This window comes from Carya illinoinensis, chromosome 5 (assembly GCF_018687715.1).
Source record: "Carya illinoinensis cultivar Pawnee chromosome 5, C.illinoinensisPawnee_v1, whole genome shotgun sequence".
Taxonomy (NCBI): domain Eukaryota; kingdom Viridiplantae; phylum Streptophyta; class Magnoliopsida; order Fagales; family Juglandaceae; genus Carya; species Carya illinoinensis.
In genome coordinates, this window is record NC_056756.1 from 47,133,028 (window position 1) to 47,158,956 (window position 25,929).

General features: G+C 37.3%; 1 protein-coding gene and 1 pseudogene across 1 annotated transcript; both read right to left on the reverse strand.

The window, feature by feature from the left end:
* Positions 1 to 10,692: 10,692 nt before the first annotated feature.
* On the reverse strand, positions 10,693 to 19,940 carry LOC122310415 (annotated as a pseudogene).
* A 3,300-nt stretch (positions 19,941 to 23,240) lies between these two features.
* On the reverse strand, positions 23,241 to 24,449 carry LOC122310417 (uncharacterized mitochondrial protein AtMg00810-like). The gene has a single exon (XM_043124305.1). It carries the CDS (start codon positions 24,447 to 24,449, stop codon positions 23,241 to 23,243), a length of 1,209 nt encoding a protein of 402 aa, XP_042980239.1.
* Positions 24,450 to 25,929: the final 1,480 nt, after the last annotated feature.

Below are 25,929 nucleotides of genomic sequence, written 5' to 3' on the forward strand. Positions count from 1 at the left end.
GTGAGCATGAAGATGAGGTTGTAGAACAGAGGACCAAGAAGCGGGACTCAGCTCTGAAGTTTTGATCTCGATCCGATTTTTATTTATTTATTTATTTATTTATCAAAAATCAGACGATGATGTGGCGACTCTGCGGCAACTATATGCGACAACTGAATGAAGCAGTCTCGGCTATGCAAATATGTTGTAGTAGTGCCATAATATATGTCATGTTATACTGCCTATATAACTTCTATTCTTGAAAATTTGAACAAGCCCAAGGTACACCATTCATGGTCATGATTCCGCGGTGCCTGGACTTTTGCATAGATATCTCAACCAATCCATTTATAGAAGACATGATTAAAATTGAAAAACACCTTACCAGATTAAATCTATAGAAGAACAAAAGGGAAGCCAAAAAGAACTCATATAATGAAGAAGAAAATAGTTTCATTGGTATAATTGAGCTCTTTACTACTTAGAAAGCCGTCAATGAGTCTCATTGCTCCCAAGAGAACCACCACGGCCTACATTTCTTTACGTTGTTGCCATTTTTGCTACGTATAACTTATCATTATTGATCGAGTTAATTTAAGGAAATCCTTAATGAATCATATATTATTGGTACGACTGTGGAAACCCACTCTTCTCAATCATACCATTGCTCCCGCATTTCTCTTCTCAAACCATGCCCTTTATGACCTCTAGTTATCCTTGTAATGCCTCACTGCAATACTAGAGGACCTAACATTCATTACCCTTCTGCCAATCTTGGTAGGAAATCACTCATCCATCTCAATAGCTCATTATAAGCATACAATTGGAAAGAAAATTAACCAATCCCAGTTAAATATTTAAGAAATTTACAACTTATAGTCTTTTTTCTTTCAAAATAAAAGCAAAATAATGGTCCATTGAATATATATAAAGCAAAAAAAAAAAAAAAAAGTTTAATTTTTTTCTAAATAAAAGCAACATGTACGAACCAAAGCAGGATTTCTATTCAATTACTTCTAGCGAAAGAATTGTTGATAAGAAAAGTTACAATAAATAGAGCAAAGAAGGAAATATATATATCTAACTCTCTCACACACAATATATTTAAATTTGCCATAAAAAAATCATTTCTATAAGCATCAATCTCTAAAAGATTAGAGAGCTTTTTGGACACAACCTGTAAAATTGAACAAAATAAAATCTTGTCCTTTTCTTTTTTCAAGATATTTATATGCAAACAGTTCTTTTAAGATTTTATTTTAAACAAACTGGAGAGATGAATTATGATCTTGGTCATACCATTGCAATTGATGATGGCCATCAGTAACTAAAACCATATCAATATGCCTCACGGCCCAAGAGAATAAGACCACCTACCAAAAGAGCGTGGAAAACCTCAAAGCTTGTTGCTTTTCTCTCTCTCTCTCTCTCTCTCTCTCTCAAAGCCCAACCTCCATTACATGGGCTTCACTACTCTTTATAAAAGAAAAAATTGATGGGCATCACTTCTTAACACTCCCAAACAAGAGTACTAAAGTAAGGGCCAGAGACCATATAGTTGTTGTTATCTCTTTCAATTGTTTAAATGAATTTATTAATTTTTTTATTTTTTGGATTAAACCTAATTTTGACAGACGCCAATCTTAGTTTTTAAATACAGTTTTATATGTTTACCATATTCAGCAAAAAATAACAAAATAAATATATTAAAAATATGTATGAAACATATTCTTCCATTAAAATCATTTGTAATAGTATTGTCCTTCATTCCACTCCCAAGCACCTCTATTATTCTTATCTCCACTTTGTTGAATTAGAAAAGTACAATATACATATATTATATATATAGTTTTAAATATGATTGCTAAAAAGGGATGATTTTTTTTTTTTTTGAAAACAAGATTAATAGAAAAAAAGATAAATTTTTAAAAGAAAGAAATGAGAATATTTATATAATCAAACTATTTTTCTCGAAACTTTCAAATAGTATCTGAGTCAAACCCGATTAAAAGTTCAAATCCAATATTCAAATGCGGCACACAAACGCTTATCATGATATGAGCCTTTGAGACTGTCCTAATTATGGTTTAATTATGGTGAGGTTTTTGTAATATTGCGTGTGAGGTCTATTGGAATAATAATGACGCTATCATATGAATGTCAAGGAGCTTTCAGCCAGGTATTGGGAGACAATATATAGTGGTCAACCCCGTCTTCTATGGGACGTCGTTGATTATAGGGGTCTACGGCCACTTGCAATTACAGTCATTTAGAATCAGAAAGTATCTAATCTTATTGTTATAATTTTTTTAAATTTTTATAAAAAATATAATAAATAATTCAATTTTTTCAAATTTTAAAATAATAAAATATTAAAAATAATATTATAATAATATTTTATTCAACTTTTATATTTCATTAAAAACCATCTCATCTTATATCTAAATCCAAACTATGGTGTCAACCAGATTTCTACTTTGCGTATATGTTGGGTAGAAAAATAATGAAATAGAAGATTGGTCGGGACTGCTTTGGTTTCTATGTTAAAGAAAAACATATATATTTTTCGTTTACAAAGTCTCGTTTGTTTTTATAGATGAAATACGATGAGATAAAATGAATTAAGATGAAAGTTAAAATTTAAATAAAATATTATTAAAATATATTTTTAATATTATTTTTATTTTTAAGATTTTAACGGAAGGACCCATTTGAAGATATTTGATAGAAATTTAAGCAACATGTTTCCATTAATTATTTTGTGTTGCATAAACTATGAGAATAGCTTCTAACCGGTCCTTCCTTTAAAGTCCCAAAATTAACACACTCGAACAAAGGATTGCCACATCATCACCCATAGAAATTACGTTGAACCGCATAACACAAGATCCGATCCTCCTCTTCCAGATCCTTATTATATTTGTGTTGCATAAATATAACAATCAGCATGTTTTCTAAGAACCATCAATATCTTACTTGGGAAAATGTTAGGAATTTGTTAGGTTGTGTAAATTACAAATTGAATTCGTACGCGGTTAGGCTTCACCCAGTCGTCAAAAATCAATTTTTATTTGTTTAATTTTATTCTCATGATGCTGTCTTTTCAATATCAAGGGGCCCGTCTTCTATTTAGTGGTCGAATCGTCTTCAATGGGGCATAGATTATGCGGTCTAACACAGCTTGCAATTAATTACAAGATTTTTGCGTTGGGTACATATTAGGGTAGAAAAAAAATGGATAAGAAGATTAGCGCTGCTTTGGTTCCTATTTGAAAGAAAAACATATATATATATATATATATATTATATATATATATATTTATTCACAAAAAGTTTATGAATCACAAAATACTTAATCGGAATGATGATATCGTTGCCAAATGCCAAAGTTTGTAGAAAATTTATGATATATTGTTTTCAGATATATAGCATCATATATAATTTCATTGCCAAATGCGAGCTCGTATATATTGGTTTTTGCTTATACTTTATGCAACACAAAATAATTAGAAATATTTGTTGGGTTTGTGGAGTAGTTTATTCTTGTGGCAGTCTGATTTGATGATCCGACTCGACAAGGAAGTGTTATGATTTTTCTGACAAATTTTCAATGAATTTTGTGCCATAGAGCACAGGCTTGGGCTGATAGGCCCAAGTTAAAGTGAACATGGCCAAGCCTTGTGAAGGTTTTAGGACAGCACCATCGGGATAAATTTTTGACCATCATGTCGGTGACTTAAGAATCGCTAGAAAGAAAGTTCACACAACAAATCACTTGAGCGAAACTCAGGTAGAGAGTTCACTCGACACACACTCAACATGTCACCCTAGAGAACATTAGATAGAAAGTTCGCTTGAGATTTGCTCAACAACTTCCTCAAGCTAAAAATGCGATAATTGAGGAATTAGGACTTCCAGAGTGTAACCATATATATATATATATATATTTATTATGAACAGTATGACAGTTCTAAGCATTGTAATTTCCTCCCACAATGTACTCTACTATCTCTACTCACTGCTATTCATAAAAAATTGAGCTCAGCTCAACATCGAAACGCAGCCAAGCAAATCATTATGCTCTAATATTTGAAGACTAACGAATGGGCTAAATATATATTTACAAATTCGTATTTTGAAATGGGCTAGTTTCCTTTATATTATATTTATTAGCGATCAAGCACATTAGTTAAACATTCGCCAGGTTTATTACAAAATCTATAATCGCACTCATTTCGTAGGAATATTCTTAAAGTAAATCGACTTACGTACTGCCCAGGGAAGTTGCAAGTGAAAAGCACTGAAACTTCATGGTAAATCCACTTGCAATTCATGTAAGCTGGACTACATAATTATTAACTTACCAAACACATGATATATGGTTGCGACGTGATTTGACTGATCTGAACCTTCCAACTTGCAAACCAATGTGAAGGGTTTATTTTTCACTATTTGCATTATAATAACTTTGTGCATTTTCATCATTTTTATAAAAAGTGATAGGGTTTACAATTAGTCCACAACTTTTGATTAATTCTTTCAACCAACTCGTTCAGCCTTTTGATTAATTCCTTGAAGGATGTGAGTATTTCAAAAGAACAAAATAATAATTGGAAACAAGCGTTATTCTTACATATTTATTAGTTCACAATTAAACAAAGTGAAAATTAGCTTGAAATTGTTATCGTAATATAAACTATGAATTGAACTATGCTTGTTCAAGTACATGGCATGCATTGTGAGAAGTTTTAATACTCGCATAAAAGTATCTTTTAAGAATGAAATAGAAGGGACCTAGACAACGAAAAGTCGTAGACGTTCTCTAAGTCAGATTTGAGCCATTTATAACTTTTTTTTATTTTTTATTTTTTTATTTTTTTTTAAAAAAGAGGGTGGGACCTCCTTACTTTATTAATTTAACCTCACTTATGGCTGAGGAAAACCGCTTACACAAAGGACAAGACTAAAAAACTTACCCCAAAACATGTTGAAAAAAACTCTACTTCAAAGATACCACAACCTCGCTCATACTAAACAAGCCTAATGCTAGGAAAACCAAGTTTTTCCATACGTAAAATCCCTCTAAGGTTATTAGGAATATTATGAGAAAACCATTGCTGATTATAGCCCCTCGCACCCAAGCGTGCCAAGTAATCCGCTTCTGCATTTCCTTCCCGATATGTATGCGAGACTTGAAAATCTAATTCTTTCAACAACTCCATTAATTCATCCCAGTAGTCTTCTAGGTACCATACTTCACAAACTGATGCCTTCAACCATCTGACCACCAGCATGGAATCTGATTCCAGATCAATGTGCACCACTCCCATCCTTTTAATCAGCCGAAGTCCATGAATTAAACTCATAACTTCTGCAAAATTATTTGTACATGTACCAAGGTGAACCAAGTAGGCCATGTGCAAGTCTCCCTTAGCATCTCTGAGCACTCCACCCGCCCCTGCAACACCAAGATTCCCATTTGAACTTCCATCAACATTCAACTTTATACATCCAATTGTCGGCTTTGTCCATTGCACCAACTTAGGAACTAAGCTTTTCGGAGGTTTGATTGGGATGTTAAGCTCCATTAGAATTTTCTCATCTCGACTTGATCACAGTTTCCCCGCTTTAAGCTTTTCTTGCACTTTCGCTAACCATGTCTTAATATTATATCACACGGTAATAGCCGAATCTTTAACTCCTTCCATTCATGCCTTACATCGTCTTAGCCAGAGGGACCAAGTCACAATTGACGAAATGATACCCATTAGATGCCCCATTTGTGATGATGTAGAAGCTTTGGCAAACCAGGCCTCCACTACTTGGTTCCAACAACTTCCTGTAATTCTGCCCAAACCGGCCATCTGCGCATATGTTCCATACTTCCTTTGCAATATCACCATTTGCAAGCACATGGTTTCTATCTTCATATCCACCATTCAAGCAACAGTCACATTTTGAAGCTATTGGAATGCCAACGTTTCTTATTTTATCATCCACACTTAAAACATTGTTGAAGACTTTCCACATAGTAACAGAAATATTCTTTGGGATGCAAGAGTGCCATACCCAATTTGCCCATCTAACCTTGGGAGCACTTACTCGAACACAGTTTCATGCACTTTTAGTGGAGAATTTTCCATCATTGTTAGCTGTCCATACCAATAAGTCTGACCCTGCTCTGTTTTGCTTAGAACTTCCAACACTTTTTTGGCTAGCTCTCCCCCTAGTAGACAATGTAACTTAGAAGCATCCCAACCATTCTCAATTTTGCATTATGTAACCTGTAGGCTTGGAGAATCACCCATAGGAACCAAATTACATAGAGGACCCTCATCCAACCACTTATCAAACCAAAAGGATATATTTCCATTTTTAATCTTCCATTTTGATAGATTAAGTACTTCAGGGATACATGAAGCTACCATCCTCTAGAATCTAGTACCTTGTCCCTTATCCACAAGAGAGATGTGATTATGCCTAACATACTTGGCTCTAAAAAACTTAGTCCACAGAGAGTCCTCCACCATAATCTTCCATGCAAATTTCATGAAGAGAGACTTTTGACTATCTGTAAAATTTCTAAACCCCATTCCACCTTATGCTGCAGGTAAGCATAAATTATCCCATGACTTCCAATGTTTTTTTGGCTTTCCTTCATGCACACCCCAGAAAAAATTGCTTAGGCATCTATTGGTACTTTTCATCACTGAACAGGTACATACACAGTAGATAATAAATATATAGGAAGACTCATTAGGACATGCTTTAAGAGAAGCACACGGGCCCTATTAGCTAATAATTTATTTTTCCACCCTTCCAACCTTGCCTTTATTTTTTCAACAAGTTCCTCCAAGTAGACTGCTTTCATACGCCCAGAGATTATTGGAACTCCCAAGTATTTGAACGGCATTTTACCTTCCACAAACCTAGTGATTCGTAGAAGAGATCTCTTTCGAGCACTGGTGATATGTTTAGAAAAGGTTATAGAAGATTTGTCTTTACTAACGTTTTAGCCTGACCATTGCTCGTAAGTCGACAAAATATCCACAATGGCTCTCACTGATTCTTTACCCCCATTAGCAAAAATAACCATTTCATCGGCATATAACAAATGCGATATCAACGGTGTACCTCTAGGTTGCAAAAAAACACCAATTTTATTTTCTTCAAATTTCGCCTGAGCAATCTAGAAAGAATTTCTTCAACAATGATAAACAAATAAGGTGAGATTGGATCACCTTACCTTAATCCTCGACCACTTTTAAAGAAACCCTTTGGGACCCCGTTCATGACGATGGAGAAATGAGGGTTAGAAATGCAATGCCTGATCAAACCACACACTTGAATAGAAAATCCAAATTGAGACATAACATGCAAGAGGAATTTCCAATCCACACTGTCATAAACTTTTGCCATATCCAGCTTAAGGATGATATTACCACCCCGGACAGGTTTATTTATACTATGTATGAGCTCCTGTATAAGGCTTATTTTGTCGAAAATGCTTCGGCCTGGAATAAAAGCTCATTGTTCTAGAGCTATAATACATGGAAGCATCGGAGCCAGCCGACTCACCAATATTTTAGAACAGATTTTGTAGAAGGCCGAGCATAGACTAATCGGTCTAAACTTGTCAAAGTTTATTGGCACCTCCACCTTAGGAATAAGAGTCAAAAAAGATGCGGCAAAATTCATGGGAAGATAATTTAGCTTGTTGTCGTAATCGAGTTTCTTCTCGTCCCAGCCAAGTGTTCAGTTCAATTTTAGCTACCCGGTAATCTTGCTCATCTTCCTCATTAAAACCATCTTGCATTTTTTCCTCTAACTTCACCACTCTGTCTTCCAAGAGCCTAATATTTAGTGTCGTAGCCCCAAAAAACCTCCCTATTCCATCCACACAAAATACTTTTAAGTCTTTTCAATTTTTTTGCCAATTGAGCCATCCCACTGTCCTCTATCCCCTTCTCCCAAGCGTCCTCCACACATGCCATGAAAGCCTCATGATTGACCCACATTTGATGGAATTTAAAAGGAGGAAAACCATATGGTATTGTGGAATTTTTTAAACGAATCACCATTGGAGAATGATCCGAAGTACTCCTACCTAAATATTCTAGGTGAGCCTCGGGAAAAATCGAAAGCACCTTGGCACTAATTAGAGCCCTGTCTAAGCAAGCCCAACTCCGCGAAGCTCCTTCGTGACCATTGCACCACAAAAAACGATTACCAGAATACCTTATTTCAGATAAGCCAATAGAGTCAATAAAAGAATTAAAATCCTCCATTGCCGAACACTGTCGAGGTCTACCACCTCTACGTTCCAAATCATTTCTTATGATGTTAAAGTCTCCCAATACAAGCCATGGAATAAACCCCCTCACCCCATTAGATAAGGAATGCCATAAATTCCTACGCTCCACCTGGTACATTTAGCATAGATGAAAGAAATACATAGTCTCTTACTTTGAATCTCTGTAACCACAATAATTACTTGATTCGTCGCCTCCACCAAATCTACCTTTACCCCCTGGGCCCATAGAATCCACAATTTCTCCTCCCCTTGCAATTCATTTGATAAACAACCCTCAAACTGCATTTTTTGTTTAAAACTCTCCATGTGTCTTTGTGCTAATAAAGCTTCTGCCACAGCAACAATTCTAGGTCTATGCTTATTAACCAATTTATTCAACCTTCTCTTAGAAGTTCCCATCCCCCGTATGTTCCAAAAAAGAATGGACTTCATCATAAATTAAGTCCCGAGGGCTTGCTCTTAGCCCATATGGAACTCCTCAAACCCCTTCCTCCTTTGTGTCTAACTAGGTTCTCAGAATCAGACATAATTGCCTTAGATTTACCAATATTCTCCACACCTTCTGCAATTTTTGAATCAGAAAAAATTATCGAGGCATCCCCACACATCTCGTCCTTAGACGCTTCCACATCCTCCACAGTCACCAACTCTCCTGCAAGTTGAGTCTCTTCAACCACTTCTAAAGAGCCAAAAGGATCTAAATTCATTTGAGGCACATATACCCCATCAGCACACATTTCCCGTCCTTCACCATATTCAATTTGATTTACTGTATTATTGTCCACAGCATCCAATAAATCAACGTCAGCTTGGGCTCCAGGCTGTTGAAGTTCACAACATACCCGGTCCTTCACTTTCACAATGTCTCTTCCTTCCTCTACACACATTTCCTCTACATTGGCTTCATTTTCATCCGTGTGTATCTGGTTCTCCTTGACAGCTATTTTTTGCCCTGTTTCCTCCCTATTATCATCATTTTTATTCAAAACTCCCTCCTCTAGATCACCCACTTTATCTTGATTACTTGTTTCAGCCTTGTCCTGCTCCCCACACCCAACTGGTTTTTCTGCTTCTTTTCTAACCCGTGCTTTCTTCTCCCGTCCCCCATCTCCTTGGAGCCTCTCTTCCGTCTTCCTACCTCCTTTCCATTTGCATGTAGAGTCGTTATCGACTTGCATTCGACAATGACAGCAATATGCAGGAAGAGTTTCATACACCACTTTCTGCAACCGGGTAGAGACTTGATGAGGGATTCCTATCCAAAATGAATCAAGTGGCTTTTTGGAGGCGTCCATTCTGATACATACCCTTGCTCCATCCATTTGAGTTGCACACCGTGTATTGTTGTCCAGAAGGATATACTGACCAAGCGGCATCGTTATATTCCGTAGAAAAGCTTCATGATAAAAGTTTGGCGGGAGACCTTGTAGTGATCCAAACTGGTACCAAATGGGGCTCTTTTTCTTCATCAAACTAAGGGTACCATTGGAAAATTCGATAAGACACTCCTTCTACATCATGAGTTTCTCTTGAGAAAGCTTTGACAAAATCAGATTCATTTGAAAATCGAACGAACATAGACCTGGCCTTTGACATCGCAAACACCACCGGTCGTGAATCCAAGCCCCACAGACTTCTAATGAAAGCTTTAATAATATCAAGAGATGGCTGCTGTCTCATAAACTTCATAACTAGTGAGAACTTAAATGGTTGTGCAGACTATTCTATTTCTTCCTTCGTGAAAGACACATATGGCACCCCATCGAGTACCTTCAAAGGTCTCAAAGGTATTTCAACTTCTGGAATCGGATGAGGACTTTGGGTCACCATATCTGCAAAAGTCCTGTATCTTCCTGATGACGCCGAGGCACCGTGATGGACCCCGGTGGCTACCATGTTTCTCACAAGTCACTCCAACCCTAGCAGAGCCATTTATAACTTAAACTCCATCTTCACCAAATAATTTAATTAATAAATTATTAGATGGTTAATAATAATAGTATAAAGTGAATTCATAATTTGATACAAACTCAAAACTTAATATATGACAAAGAACTAATTAGAATCATTGAGTCACTGCCATTAATTATTAATGGGTCACGCATTATGCATTACAAGTATACAATACAAAATGGAAATCTTGGTAGACATCACTAAAGCAGTGTCATGTCTACCATAAGAGTCCTAGTCAACATCGATTAGCTCCTTCTGAAGTACCAAATTTTATTCGAAACAAATATGATCATATCAAGTTCATATATAATAAGCAACCTTGAATTCCTTCATGATCATTCCAACATCAAAAGTAATAATGTTCAACTACAACATGATTATTTCAATATCTTCAAAACAAACTACTAAAACTTAATCTAATTTGGGGATGACCTCTAACTCTTGGCCTAATGCATTATAGGCTTCCTTGCATGGATTCTCGTAGGGCCTGGGGAGGCAAAAGGATTAGGAGGCATAATTAATTTATCTCCTTCTCCTTCCAACGTTTGAACCACAAGTTTCATAGAAGAACGGTCCATTGGGTAACATTGGATGCACCGAAGTCCCACAATTGCAAGTTTTTTTGCAATTTTCATATCTCCATCATCCTCGATAAAAACTTGCAACTCTTCCTTTTGTCCTAAGAGATTGTAGATCCATTCTGGAAAGTAAACTTGGCTTGCATTTTCTGACGTCATGTCAACACTTCTCCTCCCTCCAACAATTTCAAGCAACAACATTCCAAAACTGTAAACATCTGTTTTATAAGACACAGTCCCAAAGTTTCTAGAGAACACTTCAAGCGCAATGTAACCCATGGTCCACCTGCCTGTGGTCATAGATACTGCACTTTGATCCTTGGAACACAACTTTGCAAGGCCAAAATCAGAAATGTTTGGAATAAAGTTTTGCTCTAGCAAAACATTATAAGGTTTGATATCAAAATGGAGGATTCTTTGATCACATCCTTGGTGAAGATATTCGATTCCTTTTGCCACACCAAGAAAATATCATGCAGTATCTCCCAACCAAGAAAATTGCTCTTAGAATTCTCTAAAAACATGAACTTTTCTAATGAATAATTTGACAAAAAAAGAATGAAAATAACTCATAAACTAGTACTTGTCTAAATCCATCAGCACAAAATCCAACCAAGGGAACTACATTGACATGATGGATTCTACCCATTATTCCAACTTCATTTATGAATTCTTCTCCATTTCCCTTGGAACTATTCAAGATCTTCACGGCATCGTGGATTTCATTAGAAAGTTTTCCTCTGAACACTGTTCTGTAGGCTCCTTCGCCCAATTTCTCGGTAAACTGATTTGTAATCTTTTAAGATCAGCGTACTAGTATCTCATGGGCTTGTAGCTTCTGTAATCGTCCCAGAAATTTTCAATCTTCTTCCGATATTCTTTTTCTACTTTGTCATTGCTATAGACGCAATAAAGTGAGAAAGCCAACAGTAGTAGTAAAAGAGTTTGACCTAAAATGGCCTGCATAAATATATATATATATATATATATTTATCAAACATTCACCAAGTCAAGAGCTCACATCTTTCCCGATTAATTAGTACGTACGTCTGAAACTTTCTAATATAAAAAGTTAAAAAGCTAAGGGATAAATAACTTACCAGTGGTCACTAATTTTGTTGATGCACCTGTAAAATATTAATTTGACATATATTATCATCATATTCTATTAAAGATCAGTTAGTGTGATGTTTATTTCCTAAGAACTTTTCATTTATGTTTTACTATATTAAGCTTTTCTATTATTAGCTTGTGTTTGGAAGTTGTATCTCTGCTTTTAATGAAATTTGTGAGTCTCTATGTAAGCATATATATTAGACTAATGAGAAATGAAAGAGTAGAACAATCAGAATCAATCTTCACGTTGGAGATTGAAGTTTCTCTCAAAATACTCTGTTTTTTTTCTCTGTTTTGCCTCTTTGGTTAAAACTAACAATTGGCGTCATAGCGAGCCGATTCATCTAAGGGTCGAAAATGGCTACCTTTGGAGCAACAACTTCAGTTCCTATTTTCAATAGTGAAAGCTATGATTATTGGAGCATTAAAATGAAGACCTTTTTCCTATCTCAAGATCTATGGGATGTAGTGGTAAAGGGAGTGACAGTTCCAGCAGTAGGAGCTTCGGATTCAACTCAATCTAAGCAAGAAACTACCAAAGATGCAAAGGCTTTGTTTATCCTGCAGCAGGCTGTGTCTGAATCAATCTTTCCAAGGTTGATGAGGGCTAGCACTTCAAAGGGAGCATGGGAGATTCTATAGTCAGAATTTCAAGGAAATGCCAAGGTAAAACTCATCAAACTTCAAGGCTTTAGAAGGGAGTTTGAAAATTTAAAAATGAAGGAATCTGAAGTATTAAAAGAATATGGTTCCAGATTAATTGAATTAGTTAATCAGATGCGTGCCCATGGTGAAATCAAAGGATTGTTCAAAAAATTTTGATTAGTTTACCCGAGAAGTATGATCATGTAGTGGTAGCAATAGAGGAGTCTAAAGACCTACAAACACTATCAATTACTGAGTTAATGGAATCGCTTCAAGCTCATGAACAAAGGCTAGCAAGAAGGGGTGATGGTTCCTTGGAGCATGCTTTCCAATCCAAGGTGAATCTGAAAAATAAGAAAACAAAAGATTATAAAAAGAAGCCTCAAAAGGATTACAAGAATTCTAATCAAGTGCAAAAGGAAAGTAAGATGAAAGGGAAAATGGGTGAATTTCCTCCATGTGGTATTTGCAAGAAAAAAAAATCATTTAGAAAAAAATTGCTATCATGCTGGGAAGCCACAATGTTGGAATTGTAAAAAATTTGGGCATATGGAAAAGGATTGTAGATACAAGAACAATCAACAAGCCAACTATTCAGAAGAAAAGGAGGAGAATGAGCATTTATTTTTTGCATGTCAAGCTCTCACTCAAGAAGAGAAGATCTGGTTTATAAACAGTGGATGTAGCAACCATATGGCTTCTGATGAAACAATTTTCACTGATTTGGACACTTCTATCAAAATCCAAGTTAAGATGGGTAATGGTGAACTTGTTGAAGCTAGAGGTGAAGGCATAGTGGCCATCTGGACCAAGAAGGGTACAAAACTCATCAAGGATGTATTGCTGGTTCCATCCCTTGATCAAAACCTATTGAGTATAGGCCAAATGATGGAAAATGGTTACTCCTTGTGCTTTGAAAATAATATGTGCAGAATTTATGATGAGAAGAATAAGGTGGAGCTAGCTGAAATAAAAATGGGGAGAAGTAGGAATTTTCCCATTCAATAGAACTTTCCTAAGCCTATGGTTCCAACTGTGGATGAGACAATGTTATGGCACCAAAGATTTGGGCATTACAATCTCAATTCTTTGAGATTATTGCATCAAAAGGAGATAATGAAGGATCTACCTCTCTTAGAAAAAGAGACACCAGTTTGTGAAGGGTGCTTGGTTGGAAAACATCACAAACTTCCATTTCCATCAGAAAGCAGCTGAAGAGCCAAGGAAAAACTGCAACTGGTTCACACTGATGTGTGTGGTCCAATGAGAACTTTAACTCACAATCAAAGCAAATACTTTATTCTCTTCATAGATGATTTTACTAGAATGATGTGGGTTTATTTCTTTCATGAAAATCTGAAGTTTTTGGAGTTTTCAAGAAGTTTAAACTACTGGTTGAAAAGCAGTCAGGCCATAAAATCAAATCTTTAAGGAGTGATAGAGGTAGTGAATATAACACCAAAGAATTTGAAAAATTTTGTGAAGCTGAGGGGATTGAGCATCAATTATCAGTGGCCTATTCTCCACAACAGAATGGAGTGTCCGAGAGAAAGAATAGGACAGTCATGGAAATGGCTAGAAGTATGTTGCATGAGAAGAAACTACCCAAGGAATTTTGGGGTGAAGCAGTAAACACTGCTGTGTTTTTACTGAATAGATTACCAACTAAAGCTGTGGAGAAACAGACTCCTTATGAAGCTTGGAGTGGAATAAAACCCTCTGCAAGTTTCTTAAGGGTGTTTGGGTGTATATGTTATGTTCATGTTCCATCTCAGAAAAGAACCAAACTTGAAGAGAAGGCTGAAACAGGTGTATTTGTGGGTTATAGTTCAGTTTCAAAGGGTTTTTGAATTTTTAATTTGGAAACTAGAAAGCTGGTTGTGAGTAGAGATGTGAGGTTTAATGAGAATGCTTCTTGGGATTGGGAAGCTGAGAAGGTTGTTCAACCAAGAGTTGAGATATCAGTTCAACCATCAATTGAGATGGAAGAAGAAGAAGCTAAAGTTGAAACAAGTGATATTCAGCAAATTCATACAAAAAGTCCCATTGCTACTCAAGTATTCTTTGATGATAGTGAAGAAGAGTCAACTCCTGAATCTCCAATAAGAAGAACAAGACTTCTTAGTGTAGTATATGAGCATTGTAATTATGCTGCACTTGAACCCAATAGCTTTGCAGCAGCTTCAAATGAGGAAGTTTGGCAGAAAGCTATGAGGGAAGACATTAGGATGATAGAGAAGAATGAAACTTGGGAGTTGGTTTCTTTACCAACAAATAAAGAAGTTATTGGAGTAAAATGGATTTATAAGACTAAATTAAATCCGGATGGCTCTATCTTGAAGCATAAAGCAAGGTTGGTTGTCAAGGGGTATGTGCAGCAATATGGAATAGATTATAATGAAACTTTTGCTCCTGTTGCAAGGATGGATACCATTAGAGCCTTAGTCTCACTTGCTGCTCAAAAGGGCTGGAAAGTATTACAACTAGATGTGAAATTAGCATTCCTAAATGGAGTGTTGGAAGAAGAGGTTTATGTGGATCTACCCAAGGGGTTTGAAAAGGAAGAAGGTAAAGTTTATAAACTGAAAAAGGCTTTGTATGGATTAAAACAAGCACCAAGGGCCTGGTATGGGAGAATTGATTAATATTTCTCTGAGCAAGGCTTCAAGAGGAGCAAAAGTGAGCCTACTTTGTATGTAAAATCTCAAAACAGAAATGACTTGATTATAGTATCTCTTTATGTGGATAATCTGATTTTTACAGGAAGTAATGTTGGAATGATTGAAAAATTTAAAAGGCATATGATGGCAAGTTTTGAGATGAGTGACTTAGGAAATATGCATTATTTCCTAGGCATGGAAGTGAGTCAAGAGGCTGAAGGAATTTTCTATTCTCAGAGGAAGTATACTGAAGATCTTTTAAGAAGATTCAACATGGCAGGTTGTAAATCAGTGGCTACTCCATTAATTCCTAATGAGAAATTGAAGAAGGATGATGGTGGAAAGAAAGTGGATGTATTGATCTATAGAAGTCTTGTGGGAAGCTTATTGTATCTGTGTAACACCAGACCTGATATATTGTATGCCACTAGTTTACTTTCAAGATTCATGCAATGTCCAAGCCAAATTCATCTTGGAACAGCTAAGAGAGTTATGAGATACCTGCAGGGAACTATCAGCTTTGGTATTTGGTATAAGAAAACTTCAAATACAAAGCTGGTGGGATTTACAGATAGTGATTGGGCAAGTTCTTGTGATGATCTAAGAAGCACTTCAGGTTACTGTTTCAGTGTAGGATCCGCTATGTTTTATTGGAGTTCAAAAAAGCAAGGCAATGTGGCACAATCAACTGCTGAAGCCAAGTATGTGGCAGCTGCAAATTGTACAAACCAAGCCATTTGGTTGAGAAGAATACTTGAAGATATGGGGGAGAAACAGTTGGGCTCTATTAAAATTTTTTGTGATAATAAATCAGCAATAGCAATTGCCAAAAATCCAGTCTAGCATTGTAGAACTAAACATATTGCAATCAAATATCATTTTTTGCGTGAAGTTGAATCAAATGGTGAAATTGCTTTGAAGTTTTGTAGATCTGAAGAGCAACTTGCTGATATATTTACAAAAGCACTCTCAAGAGACAAGTTTCAGTTTCTCAGGTCACAGCTTGGTGTAACTGGAAATCACATCAAGGAGGAGTATTAAAGATCAGTTAGTGTGATGTTTATTTCCTAAGAACTTTTCATTTATGTTTTACTATATGAAGCTTTTCTATTATTAGCTTGTGTTTGGAAGTTGTATCTCTGCTTTTAATGAAATTTGTGAGCCTCTATGTAAGCATATATATCAGACTAATGAGAAATGAAAGGGTAGAACAATCAGAATCAATCTTCACATTGGAGATTGAAGTTTCTCTCAAAATACTCTGTTTTTTTTTTTCTCTGTTTTGCCTCTTTGGTTAAAACTAACAGATTCTCGTTCTATTCTGATGAAGTAAACATGAGATTAGCGAAAGATCATCTATTATATGCTAAGCTTGCAAAATTGTTAAGAATTTGAGTAAAGAGTTGGTAATTGTATAGAAGATGATACCGTTGTGTTTGGGGAAGCACGGAATTTCTAACTCGGTATTAATATTTATTGATCTACATTTTCTGCAGGCTGGTCTGGACCAGTTTAAATAAAGGATATCGTCACCATTATATACAATCTGAGCTGGAATTGATCTAACACTATACATCTTTCTACAAGGTAGTGTGGGCAACTCATTGATGTCTGAATAATTATTCAAGGCATAAACTTGGTGGCTATATCTAGGGTCATTAAGACAAGAAATCATAGGATAATCACTGTGTTCTTCTCCTTTGGTGGCTATGCGCTATGCTCTCTCTCTCTCTCTCAGAAATTAGAATGACGAGAGGTGTGCCCCTTTCTGCAGGACTTGTGGCCCTTATCGTTCTAGTTGTGCGCTAGTTCTTCATCAAACTTGCAGTGCCAAGGATACAAATCGGCACAGTGTTCCTTCTTCCTGCGGCAATATCCCCAACATTAGCTCTCCATTTCGATTGGAACACGATCCTCCAACTGCGGCAACCCAAGATATATCCTGTCATGTCAGGACAACCAAACTGTGTTATATTTATTGTCCGTAGAACACTACGTACAGGAAATCAATTACACTTCCCAAACAATCCGAGTTGTAGACACAGGTATTCAGAAGGATAACAACTCCTACATCCCTTCTGAATATTTATGGAATTATACTCCATATTATCGGAAGTGGGGAATCAGAGAAACCATGGTTTTGTTGAACTGTGAAAAGCGAGTGAATTCCCCAGGGTATCTGAACACATCTACTTGCTTTGGCAATAGAGCGTATGCTTCCAACTCATCTTCATCCCAGCCTGAGGCCGGGTTTAGATATGTGATATATAGCCAGATGAACGCAGGGGATGTGGAGGACTTGTGCCAAGTAGAGCATATATTCCAGACATCGTGGTCAGTCCGCAATCTGGTACCAGAAGACCCGAGTAGAATTTCTTGCACAGACTTACACAACCTATTGCTATACGGTTTTGAGCTTTCTTGGATGACCCCTACAGATTGTGGAAAGTGCGGCATCTTCGAGTTCAGCGAACAACGTCGCTTTCGCTGAAAAAGCCATGCGGGTTTGAGTAAACACTGCAGGATCCGATTTCTTATCAAGTAAACGATGAATGCTACTTTAAGAAATTTCTTTATGCATGTATACCCCACAATCCCCGCAACCCCCACCCCACCCACCCCCCCCTCCTCCTTCTTTTAATATATAGGAATGTTTCCAACCGCTAACATTATTTATCTTTTGTTTGTCAAACCAGGAATCCTTGGAATACCATTTTGGGTTTACAATGGTGAGGTAAATTTTTATCTCAAAATTGATCACAATGAAAAGCTTGGATGAATTGTTGTGATGATATTGATGGTCAATTGATTTTAGTCGATAATTCCAACCGCTAACTTTTATTCTTTCTTTGGCGAACCAGCTTTACGTGGCAAACTGGGTCATTTATACAGCGGTGTGGTTAATTTCTCTCTCCAAAAGTTGCTGGAATGAGTTGTATTAAATAGGACATACTATGTAAAATATTTCATTAAATGAATGAATGTGAAGTCAAGATTCAAGATTAAGATTTCTACTTTAATACCATGCAAAATCATCAATTATTCCAAAAGTTGAAATGAATAATTAGAATTAGATTTAATCATTTATATTTGTCTTAACAGATACAAGAGTTAGGCTTTGTTTCGAAGGTAGATTGTTTGTTACGCTAATTGTTGGCCATATATGAAATTATTTAAAGTACCTTAATTTTCTTTTATTTTTCATGGATTTTAATTTATGTATATACTTTTTTTTTTTTTTAAACTATTGTAGCTATTGAATGTAAAGTAAGGCAGACAAACTGCGGTAAGATCATCTAACTCTGTTTTTTTTTTTTTCTCTGTTAATAGTTCAAAACAGTTACTACTAAAAACCATGCTTCACTGATCAAGAGATCAGACAGTACGTACAATTAAGAGAGAAATTTTTCTATTTTCTGATGCCTCTTAATTAGCATAAAGGGCTCCCCAATCCATCAGCACAAAATCCAACCAAGCGAACCACATTGACATGATGGATTCTACCCATTATTCCAACTTCATTTATGAATTCTTCTCCATTTCCCCTAGAACTGTTCAAGATCTTCACGGCAACGTGGACTTCAATAGAAAGTTTTCCTCTGAACACTGTTCCATAGGCTCCTTTGCCCAATTTCTCAGTAAACTGATCTGTAATCCTTTTAAGATCAGCGTACAAGTATCTCGTGGGCTTGTAGCTTCTGTAATCGTCCAAGAAATTTTCAATCTTCTTCCGATATTCTTTTTCTGCTTTGTCTTTACTATAGACACGATAAAGTGCGAAGGCCAGCAGTAGTAAAAGAGTTGGACCTAAAATGGCACTTGCATATATATCAAACATTCACCAAGTCAAGAGCTCAAGTCTCCCCGAATAATTAGTACGTACGTCTGAAACTTTCTAATATAAAAAGCCAAGGGATAACTAACTTACCAATGGTGATCACTACTTTTGTTGACATATATAATCATCACATTCTCGTTCTATTCTGATGAAGTAAACATGAGAGCAAAAGCATCATTCCGTGATTAAAAGTTTTTATTTTATTTTTATTTTTATTTTTTTTATGATTTCGTGAATATTGCAGAAGATTCCCCTTGGCAGAAGATCATCTATTATAAGCTAAGCCTGCAAAATTGTTAAAAATTTGAGTAAAGAGTTGGTAATTGTATAGAAGATGATACCTTTGTTGTGTTTGGGGAAGCACTGAATTTCTGACTCGGTACTGCTGCTATTAATATTCATCGACCTACAATTCCTGCCTTCAGTTCACAGTTTCTGCAAGATGGTCTAGACCAGTTCAAATAAAGGATTTCATCAGGATTATATACAATAGGACTTGGAATTGATCTAACACTATACATCTTTCTACAAGGTAGTGTGGGCAACAAGCTGATGTCTTTATCAGTTCTCAAGGCATAAACTTGGTGGCTATAGGTAGGGTGATTATGACAAGAAACCGCACGCCAATCACTGTGTTTTTCTCCTTTAGTACTATGGGAACAGTTGAATAAGGCTAAGTCATAAAAGTATTGATCGACTCCTGTGAATTGGAAAGGAGAGGAAGATATATTGAGTCGCCGGATTCCTCTTGGAAAAGCAACGATCGGGATGATATACGTGAAATTCCTGAGATTTGTAGTCAATCTTTTTGATCGTGTGTATCGGAGCAGGACAAATGAAACCCAAGAAAACCACATTGGTCCGGGTGGCGGTCTTTGAGTCGGAAAGTGTAATGATTTATACACTAATCCCTCTAACTGTACAAGACTCGAGTATACAAATAAAGGTTCCAGAAAATGCAACACTCAATGTAACAACATATTCAACAGATTGTTATATCATATACTCGGAACTCAGTAGCATATAAAATTGATATTGAAGTAAATCCTTTCAGAACCAACAGATCCAATCTACCAGCTAATCTAGAATAACAATAAAACTAAAACAGCAGTAAAGCCGAATAAAGAAATTGCACGAACAGAAACAATAGCAAGAATAATAAAGCAAGAAATAACAGAATGAAAAAAAAAACATAAAAGAATCAACACAGGATATACGTGGTTCGACCCTAATGGTCTACATCCACGGCAGGAATGGCCTCAGATCTTTATTGATAATCAAATCCATCACAGAGAAGCCTCAAAGATCCTCTCATTTACAAAGCCCTCATCAGTCTCACAGAAAATCACAAGATTTTCCCCTCAAATGAGCACTCTCAGCAAACCCTAGAATTCCCTCTCTGATTTTCCCTCTCTGTCGAAAGACCTCTCACTTCCAGCCGACTGCACACTAATGAGATTAGGGTTACAAGGCATCGGTAGCAATACATATATATGTGAAGCCAGATGCCACCACGTGTCATGATCCTGCGGCTCAACTGGTAAGCTTTCTGTTGCCGCTTATAACTCACGTGTGAATCACGTGATTAACCAGCCCAGCAGTTAAAAGCTTCAAGCTCCCAATATCAGCCACATGTCTACCAATCACAAGTCACAACACAGAGGGTCAGATATAATAAAAGGATAAATGTATTGACATTGCGTTTACAAATCTCCACCTTGGCAAAACATTTATTGTTAAGATTTATCAATACTCATCATTGGCTATTCCTGCACTTGTCCCCCTAATGGAGACTGACTCTAGACTCCATACAAATTAAGTTCAGACAGTGTCTGAACTTAGGACATGGAAGAGACTTAGTCATCATATCTGAGGGGTTATCCTCAGTTGGGATTTTCTCCAACTGTGATAATCAAAGCACACTACACTTAGCTAAAAATCAAGTTTTTCATGAAAGGTCCAAACATATTGATATCAGGCTTCACTTCGTTAGGGATGTTGTAGAGTCCAAACTAGTGTGTGTGGAGAAAATCCCAACTGAGGATAACCCCTCAGATATGATGACTAAGTCTCTTCCATGTCCTAAGTTCAGACACTGTCTGAACTTAATTTGTATGGAGTCTAGAGTCAGTCTCCATTAGGGGGACAAGTGCAGGAATAGCCAATGATGAGTATTGATAAATCTTAACAATAAATGTTTTGCCAAGGTGGAGATTTGTAAACGCAATGTCAATACATTTATCCTTTTATTATATCTGACCCTCTGTGTTGTGACTTGTGATTGGTAGACATGTGGCTGATATTGGGAGCTTGAAGCTTTTAACTGCTGGGCTGGTCAATCACGTGATTCACACGTGAGTTATAAGCGGCAACAGAAAGCTTACCAGTTGAGCCGCAGGATCATGACACGTGGTGGCATCTGGCTTCACATATATATGTATTGCTACCGATGCCTTGTAACCCTAATCTCATTAGTGTGCAGTCGGCTGGAAGTGAGAGGTCTTTCGACAGAGAGGGAAAATCAGAGAGGGAATTCTAGGGTTTGCTGAGAGTGCTCATTTGAGGGGAAAATCTTGTGATTTTCTGTGAGAGTGATGAGGGCTTTGTAAATGAGAGGATCTTTGAGGCTTCTCTGTGATGGATTTGATTATCAATAAAGATCTGAGGCCATTCCTGCCGTGGATGTAGACCATTAGGGTCGAACCACGTATATCCTGTGTTGATTCTTTTATGTTTTTTTTTTCATTCTGTTATTTCTTGCTTTATTATTCTTGCTATTGTTTCTGTTCTTGCAATTTCTTTATTCGGCTTTACTGCTGTTTTAGTTTTATTGTTATTCTGGATTAGCTGGTAGATTGGATCTGTTGGTTCTGAAAGGATTTACTTCAATATCAATTTTATATGCTACTGAGTTCCGAGTATATGATATAACAATCTGTTGAATATGTTGTTACATTGAGTGTTGCATTTTCTGGAACCTTTATTTGTATACTCGAGTCTTGTACAGTTAGAGGGATTAGTGTATAAATCATTACAAGTGGTATCAGAGCCAGGGATAGAAGCATGCGAGTAATAGCATTCTGCAAAATATTGGTGATAAGGTCATGTATTGGTATACTGTTGGTTCGATGGTTGTAGTTGATGTCAATCTGAGGTTATTGTGATTCTTGCATCTGAGTTTTATTTTGGGATTTCAAATCACAGTGTTTTAAACAACCCGAAAGGTTTTTTATATTAGTAACTGGTTTTGTCTTCTTTCACAATAACCTAAAAGCTTTTATAATAAAAGCTGTTTTATAACAGAAAGGAAATCGGATGGCGGGCCGTGGCCGCCACACCGAAATGAATCAACACAATCATCATGTTGGCATCGGACGTGGTGTAAGATGAAAACCACAAACAAGAAGAAATATGACTTCGCCATTCTTATTACGATCGAGCAAATACTTAATTGTCCGATCTGTTTTATCAGCCTGCCGTGACTAAAAGGCAAACAATCACACTATCTTTGCTGTGATTCACGTACAGTCTCAAATTTATTGACGCAATGATCGGAAAAAATATAAATAAATGTAGTCCAACTAATTTCAATATAAAACTAATAATTTAGTGACGCAGCTGCATAATTATTGGAATCATGTGACGCATGTGTACACTTCTATAATATTGTTTGTTCACAGCTGTGGAAGCTATGCGCTATACTCTCACTCTCTCTCTCCCACAATGAAGAAAGGTGTGTCCCTTTCTGCAGGACTCATGGCCCTTATCGTTCTAGTTGTGCTACTTCTTCATCAAACTTGCAGTGCTCAGGATACAAATCCGGACTGTGTTCCTTCTTCCTGCGGTAATATCCCCAACATAAGCTCTCCATTTCGATTTTAAAACGATCCTCCAAAGTACTGCGGCAACCCAAGGTATACCCTGTCTTTTCAGGACAACCAAACTGTGTTATACTTATTGTCCGTAGAACACTACGTATAGGAAATCAATTACACTTCCAGAACAATCCGAGTTGTAGACTCAGATATTCAGAAGTGACAACGTTCTGTAAAAACCACCGTGATTGCTTCGGGTGGTGTACGTGAATATTTATAGAGTCAGTTTACATGCATATGATGCTAAGTACAAATTATAGCCGTTGCCTACAAAGAAAAGATTTAATCTTGATCTTGATCTTTATCTTGATCTTCCGTAATACCCCCCCGCAAGCCTAGCGTTTGAGAGTCCTGAACGCAAAGCTTGGAACGAAAGAATATAAATGCAGGACGACCAAGGCTCTTGGTAAGTATGTCGGCAAGCTGAAGGTTGGTAGGGACATATTGAAGCCGAAGTTCTCTGGAAGCCACCAATTCACGCACAAAATGATAGTCAAGCTCAATATGTTTGGAGCGATTGTGGGAGACTAGATTTGTGGCAAGAAAGATGGAGCTTTGATTATCACAAAGGAGAATCAGAGAAGATGAAGATGTCACTTTGAGATCACGAAGAAGATGACCAAGCCACTTTACTTCGGCAGCGGTGCTAGCAAGCGCTCGGTATTCAGATTCACAGCTTGAACGAGACACAATAGGTTGTTTCTTGGAACGCCAAGAGACAAGGTTATCACCAAGGTAAATAGCATAGCTAGAGATAGACCGTCGTGTATCAGGGCAGCCAGCCCAATCAGCATCTGAGTAAGCAAGAATATTGCAGGAAGAAGATGGAGTAAAAGAGAGGCCATATCGTAAGGTGCCCTTGATGTAACGGAGGATTCGTTTAACAGCTTGAAAGTGGCAAAGAGAAGGCTTGTGCATATATTGACTCACGGCAGAGACAGCATGAGCAAGGTCCGGCCGAGTGATAGTGAGATATTGAAGAGCACCAACAAGGGACCGATAGAGTGAGGGGTCATCAAAGTCAGGACCATCAGTAGACAGATGACGTGCAACAACCATGGGAGTGCTCACAGGCTTGCTATCAACTAGTTTGGCACGCTGCAAAATTTCATGAGCATATTTTGCCTGACTGAGAAAAAGGCCAGAGGAAGTCCGATGTGCTTCGAGGCCTAAAAAATAACTCAATGAGCCCATATCCTTGGTGGAAAATTCCTTGGATAATTTGCCAATAAAAGCATCAAGAAGAGCGGAGTTGTTGTTGGTTACGACAATATCATCAACGTACAATAGTAGATAAATTAGGTCAGCACCCTTGGAAAACACAAACAAGGATGAGTCAGCCCGACTACAAGAAAACCCAGTAGCAAGAAGAAAAGTACTGAACCGATGAAACCAGGCCCGTGGAGCTTGTTTGAGCCCATATAAAGCTCGACGTAACCGGCAGACATGAGAGGGATATCTCGAATCAACATAACCCGGAGGTTGCTCCATATAAACTTCCTCCTAAAGAATGCCATTCAAGAAAGCATTTTTCACATCAAGTTGACGAATTGGCCAGTGATTAGAGACTGCCAAGGAAAGAACAACTCGAATAGTGGAGGCTTTGACGACTGGGCTGACAGTATCATTGAAATCAAGGCCTGGTTGCTGGGTGTAGCCTTTAGCAACAAGCCGGGCCTTAAGACGATCAACAGAACCATTTGCAAGATACTTGATGCGAAAGACCCATTTGGATCCCACAATATTTGTATTTGAAGGTCGAGGCACTAAATCCCAAGTGTGATTATGATGCAAAGCTTGAAGCTCCTCATCCATGGCAGCAATCCATCCGGGATGCTTGGCAGCGGTCTTGAAGCCTTTGGGCTCGCGCATGGTGAGTAAAGAGTGAATGAGTTTGGAATTTGGAGCTGTGCATGTATAAAGGGCCCGAGTAGATGGCTTAAAAATCCCAGATTTGGCCCGTGTTTGCATCGGGTGAGTGCCAAGGACAGGTGCTGGAGCCGGAGCGGGAGATGGAGCGATAGAGATGGGTGCAAAGGAGGAGCTTGGCCCATCAACAGTGGATTCCTGCAAAACTGAAGGTGACACAGAACTACAAGATGGATCAGTTAAGCATGGGCCACACAAATTCAGGAAAGGACCGGGCTGAGAAGGTAAAGAAGCCTCTGATGGGACTGGTGGTGAAGAGGGGGGTGCAGTGGGCTCTAGAAAAGTAGAAATTGGGGTAGAAGGTAAAGGCCCAGAGCAATTGTTATTTTTGTACGGGTAGCCATGATCATCAAAGACAACATGTCAAGAAATAAATATTTGATTTGTAAGGCGATCGAGATAGCGAAAACCATGATGAGACATACTATAGCCAAGAAAAACACAAGAACGACTACGGGGAGCTAATTTGTGAGGGGTATAATCACGTAAATAGGGAAAAACAAGACAACCAAAAGGATGAAAATGAGAGTAAGAAGGAGGCTTACCGAATAGAACCTCAAAAGGAGAGCGACGATCAAGAAGAGGTGTGGGCAAGCGGTTAATAATGAAAGTGGCAGTGCTGAACGCGTCAACCCAAAATTTAAGAGGGACATGAGAGTGAAAAAGCATAGCAAGACCGGTTTCGGTTATATGTCTATGTTTACGTTCGGCACGACCATTTTGAGATGGAGTGTATGGACATGACATTTGATGACGGATGCCTGAGGAAATTAAGTGATTTTGAAATTGATGATTAGTGAATTCAGTTCCTCCATCACTTTGGAAAATCTTGATTTTAGTCGAAAATTGATTTTCAACAAATTTCTGAAATTGGAGAAAAATGCGAAAGAAGTCAGATTTATGTTTCAGAGGATAGAGCCAAGTAAACCTGGAATAATCATCAATAAAGATAACATAATATCGAAATCCAAGATTGGAAGTGATAGGTGATGGTCCCCACAAATCACAATGAACAAGATCCAAAACATGCGAAGCACGTTTG